We start from the raw sequence: 5,459 nt of genomic DNA, 5'->3' as shown, positions 1-5,459 counted from the left end.
TATATATATATATATATATATATATATATATATATATATATATATATATATATGAGGTTTTCGCGGGTGTTTGTATGTAGGTCTTTGGTTATTCGAGTTTTTTCCCGCATAAAATTGGGAGTGTCTTGGTGACGTTTCGACGAAGTCCCATTCGTCATCTTCAGGCTGGTGTTTTCAGCTTCGTGCTTCTAGGAGTAATGTGTGATCGCAGCTGTTTCTTCCTTTTAACTGCCAGTGGGGTTTGAATTGATTGGGTGGGAGCTTGGCTGTGTTCTGATTGGGTGGAGGTGTGTTCTGATTGGTTAAGGAGCTTGGCTGTGCTCTGATTGGATGGGTGGTTGGCTGTGCTCTGATTGACTGGAGGAGTGTTCTGTTTGGGTGGGGGCTTTGTTGTGCTCAGGTTAGTCTGAGTTTCAGGGGGATTTGAGATGGTGAACTTCGTTGCTGTTGTTTGTCTTCGTGTTCGTGGTTGTGCCATATCTTTATGGTGGGTGTCAGTTTGCTTCATGTATGGATTGGAGGGGTTTAAAGTGGCTAATGATGCAGCTGTGGACTGGCTTCTAGTTTGTGGTCGTGCCTCATCATCTGTGTGGGTTTGGGTTTGCTTTTTGCATGGATGTGTGGTGGTGACATCCTGTGTGGTTTTTGTGAGTGTGGGTCACAGCCAACCCCCCATCCAATCAGAGCACAGCCAAGCTCCCACCCAATCAGTTCAAACCCCACTGGCAGTTAAAAGGAAGAATCAGCTGCGATCACACATTACTCCTAGAAGCACGAAGCTGAAAACACCAGCCTGAAGATGACGAATGGGACTTCGTTGAAACGTTGCCAAGACACTCCCAATTTTACGCGGGAAAAAACCCAAATAACCAAAGACCTACATACCAACACCCGCAAAAACCTCATATATATATATATTTGTTTTCGTAGATTTTCACGGGTACAGGTATGCAGGTCTTGGCGTATTCGGGTCTTTTTCCATGTAAGATTGAGAGTATCTTGGCGATGTTTCGACGAGGTCCCACTCGTCATCTTCAGTCTGGGGTCTTCGGCTTTGTGCTTGTGCAAGCAAAGTGTGATCGAAGCTGCCATCTCTCTATAAATATTGATGGGTGTGTGTGGAGTGCTGGCTTAGTTGCTGTAGGTGGGTTGGTTGGCTGTGTTCGAGTTATTGTTTGCGGATTATTCGGCTGTTTCATAACATCCTGAGTAGTTGAGGTGCTGGCTGTGTGCCCATTAGTCTTTTGTGTTATAATGACCTGGGTAATGGGCTGTGTGATTACATCCTGAGATCTAGTGTAGTGATATCCTGAGTTTTGTGTTGCAATATCCTGGGTGGTTGGCTGTGTTATAACATCCTGAGCTTTAGCGTTATACACACACACACACACACACACATACACACATACATACATACATATACATATATGTGTATATGTGTGTGTACTGCCTCCTAGAAGAGTAGGGAAAACACATACTGTATGTATATGTATATATATATATGTATGTATGTATGTATGCATATATGTATATGTATGTATGTATATTATGTATGCTGCATCTGTATTTATTCATAATATTCAATTTGCTTTATTATGAAGCTATTTTATATAGTAGGAGAAATCAAGGGTGTGTAGCCCATTACATACACACACATACATACATACATATACATACACATATGTGTGTTTTCCCTATTCTTTTAGGAGGCAGTGCTCATCTCTATATATATGTACAGTATGTAGGTATATGTATCTCTATCTCTATCTCTATCTCTATTCTATGTCTGTCTGTCTGTCTGTCTGTCTGTCTGTCTGTCTGTCTGTCTGTCTGTCTGTCTGTCTGTCTGTCTATCTATCTATCTATCTATCTATCTATCTATCTACCATAATGATCACAAAGTGTAGTGAGTTATAGCAACCATTATATACAGCATGGGATATGTGTGCATATTTTGAGTCTCATTTTGCAGTGTGTCATGCAGGCTATGACGATACATTTAAGGAAATTGTCAATGAATACAATGAAATTCCATTTCTTGCTCCAGTAAGTTATGAGTATCAGCAATACATTTTGTTCTCACAAAGATAGAAGACTAATTTAGATACTTTTTAAAATAAAGCGCAGCCAGAAGATGGCAGGAAAAAAAAAGCTCCTGTAGTACTTCTTGATATCTCTTATTTAACCAGTGTGCTATAACTTCTGAGGGCTTTATTGCAGCTCAATCACCCAAATTGTGGAGTTGTCCAGGAATCCATCTGGTAACCTAAAGACCAACAGAGTCGGATGAATAGCAATTAGCCTGGATTCAATGGACTCCTCAGTGGTCTATGAATATATTTCTATGAACGAGGTTCTATGAATTTGGATCAGAAAAACAATAATAACAACTTTCCTTTCACATATGTTCACTCAGCGTGTGGTCCTCAATGGAACCGCATCTACATGGAGGGAAGTGTGTAGTGGGGTGTCCCAGGGCTCTGTTCTGGGCCCAGGGCTCTTCAACATCTTCATCAACGATCTGGATGAGGGGATAGATGGGGAACTCATCAAATTTTCAGACGACGAGGGCAGGAATAGCCAACACTCCAGAAGACAGGCTTAGGATACAGGAGGATCTGGACATACTTGAACACTGGGAGCTATCTAACAAAATGAAATTCAATGGTGAAAAAAGTAAGGTTCTACATTTAGGCAAGAAAAACCAAATGTACAGGTATAGTATAGGGGGTACCTTGCTCAATAGTAGTAACTGTGAGAGGGATCTTGGAGTCCTAGTGGACAATCATTTAAATATGAGCCAGCAGTGTGCTGCAGCTGCCAAAAAAGCCAACAAAGTGCTAGGCTGCATTAACAGAGAGATAGAATCAAGATCACGTGAAGTATTAATACCACTTTACAATGCCTTGGTAAGGCCACACTTGGAATACTGCATCCAGTTTTGGTCACCACGATGTAAAAAAGATGTTGAGATTCTAGAAAGAGTACAGAGAAGAGCAACAAAGATGATTAGGGGACTGGAGGCTAAAACATATAAGGAACGGTTGCTGGAATTGGGTATGTCTAGTTTAACAAAGAGAAGGACGAGGGGGGACATGATAGCAGTGTTCCAATATCTCAGGGCCTGCCACAAAGAAGAGGGAGTCAAGCTATTTTCCAAAGCGCCTGAAGGCAGGACAAGGAGAAACGGGTGGAAGCTAACCAAAGAGAGAAGCAACCTAGAACTAAGGAGAAACTTCCTGACAGTTAAAACAATTAACCAGTGGAACAACCTGCCTCCAGAAGTGGTGAATGCACCAACACTGGAAGTTTTTAAGAAAAAACTGGACAGCCATTTGTCCAAAATGGTATAGGGTTTCCTGCCTGAGCAGGGGGTTGGACTAGATGACCTCCAAAGTCCCTTCCAACTTTATCATCATTATTATTATTATCTATTCCAGTTTTGTTAATTTTTTAAAAATAATATTTGGATAACTATAGTTGACCATAATTGGGATCCTTATGTTTTACCAGACTCTTTAAGGGGCTCATAGCACATAAAGGTTTAAGAAATCCCATTTTAAAGGGAAGACAATCTTTTTTTATTTTAATGTGANCGGAAACAGAATTAGTTAAAGATTGTATGATCAAATGGGCTCAAAATATTCAAGAATCAATTATGTTAGAAACATGGGAAACAATTTGGGTAAGAAATGTCAAGTTCACTCAAGCACAGAATTTAAGGGAAAATTTTTATAAAATGTTTTATAGATGGCATTTGGATCCTCAAAAATTGTCTTGCATGTACCCGAACTTACAGCCAAAATGTTGGAGATGTGGTAATTTGGATGCAACTTATTATCATATTTGGTGGACATGTAGGGATGTTAAAGCCTTTTGGATTAAGATTTGGTGGAACCTTCAACAGATTTTTAAGAAAAAGATAAAATTTACACCGCAATTATTCTTATTGGGCATCATGGATAATCTGGACTCAAAAGAAATGAACTTGATGTTGTACTGTATAACAGCAGCAAGGACACTGATTGCTCAAAATTGGAAAAAGGAGATATTACCGACTATGGATGATTGGAGACAGAATGTTTCATATTTTGCAGAAATGGCAAAAATATCCGCATACCTGAAGGATCAGTATCAAAAGAAATTTATTTTGGTATGGAGAAGATGGATAGATTATATTCAGATAAAATATGAAATGAACAATTATCATATAGCTTTTGATTAATTATCGTTACTTATAAATATAGAAATTATAGAAATTATAAAAATTGATGTATTTATATATTATAGGTAAATAATGGAATTGTATTGAAAAGAGGAGATGCTCGGCTGGTACCCCAAACTGCACTCGATGAGGTGGTTAAGAAGGGAGATGGGATGTAGGAGGTGGAAAGGAGGAAAGAGGAGAGGTTGTGGGTTTAGGGGGAGGAAGGAGAGGAAAGTGAATGAGGGTGGAGGCAAGGCGGGGACTGCCGAGCGTCTCCGAAAATGTATTGAGTAGGATTATCTTTTTTGCTTGTATATGTAAATGCATCATATTGGTATTTGCTGTTCAATTACAAAAATTAATAAAAATTTTATAATAAAAAAAAAAGACAGCCAAATAAATCATTAGATTAAGCAGTCTGGACACTGCGTGATTGAATTAGATATTCCTAATGGGAGTTATGGTTTAAATGTTTGTAGTGATAAAATTTATACATATAATCACTCCAAGTTATATCATTCAAATGGAAAGGAACTTAGAGAATCAATGCTGAGCCTCTTGGTACTTAAAGTTACATTGAAGTTGTCAAGCACTATTTAGACCTATGACAAAAGACTAATGGGCACACAGCCAGCACCTCAACTACTCAGGATGTTATGAAACAGCCGAATAATCCGCAAACAATAACTCCAACACAGCCAACCAACCCACCTACAGCAACTAAGCCAGCACTCCACACACACCCATCAATATTTATAGAGAGATGGCAGCTTCGATCACACTTTGCTTGCACAAGCACAAAGCCGAAGACCCCAGACTGAAGATGACGAGCGGGACCTCGTCGAAACATCGCCAAGATACTCTCAATCTTACATGGAAAAAGACCCGAATACGCCAAGACCTGCATACCTGTACCCGTGAAAATCTACGAAAACAAATATATATATATATATATATATATATATATATATATATATATATATATATATATATATATATATATATATATGAGGTTTTCGCGGGTGTTTGTATGTAGGTCTTTGGTTATTCGAGTTTTTTCCCGCATAAAATTGGGAGTGTCTTGGTGACGTTTCGACGAAGTCCCATTCGTCATCTTCAGGCTGGTGTTTTCAGCTTCGTGCTTCTAGGAGTAATATGTGATCGCAGCTGTTTCTTCCTTTTAACTGCCAGTGGGGTTTGAATTGATTGGGTGGGAGCTTGGCTGTGTTCTGATTGGGTGGAGGTGTGTTCT

The 5,459-nt window shown here is 39.2% G+C and overlaps 1 protein-coding gene across 1 annotated transcript in view; it reads right to left on the bottom strand.

Moving 5' to 3' along the window:
* Positions 1-2,369: 2,369 nt before the first annotated feature.
* LOC114922639 (olfactory receptor 5V1-like) overlaps positions 2,370-5,459 on the bottom strand; it is an 8,376-nt gene continuing 5,286 nt past the window's right edge. The window contains exon 3 of the mRNA XM_029284356.1: positions 2,370-2,403. Coding sequence (XP_029140189.1) covers positions 2,370-2,403 — 34 coding nt within the window. The remainder of the gene's footprint in view (positions 2,404-5,459) is intronic.

This window comes from Protobothrops mucrosquamatus, unplaced genomic scaffold (genome assembly GCF_001527695.2).
Source record: "Protobothrops mucrosquamatus isolate PMUCROS unplaced genomic scaffold, P.Mucros_1.0 scaffold550, whole genome shotgun sequence".
NCBI lineage: Eukaryota > Metazoa > Chordata > Lepidosauria > Squamata > Viperidae > Protobothrops > Protobothrops mucrosquamatus.
This window is presented reverse-complemented; position numbering and strand designations above follow the sequence as displayed.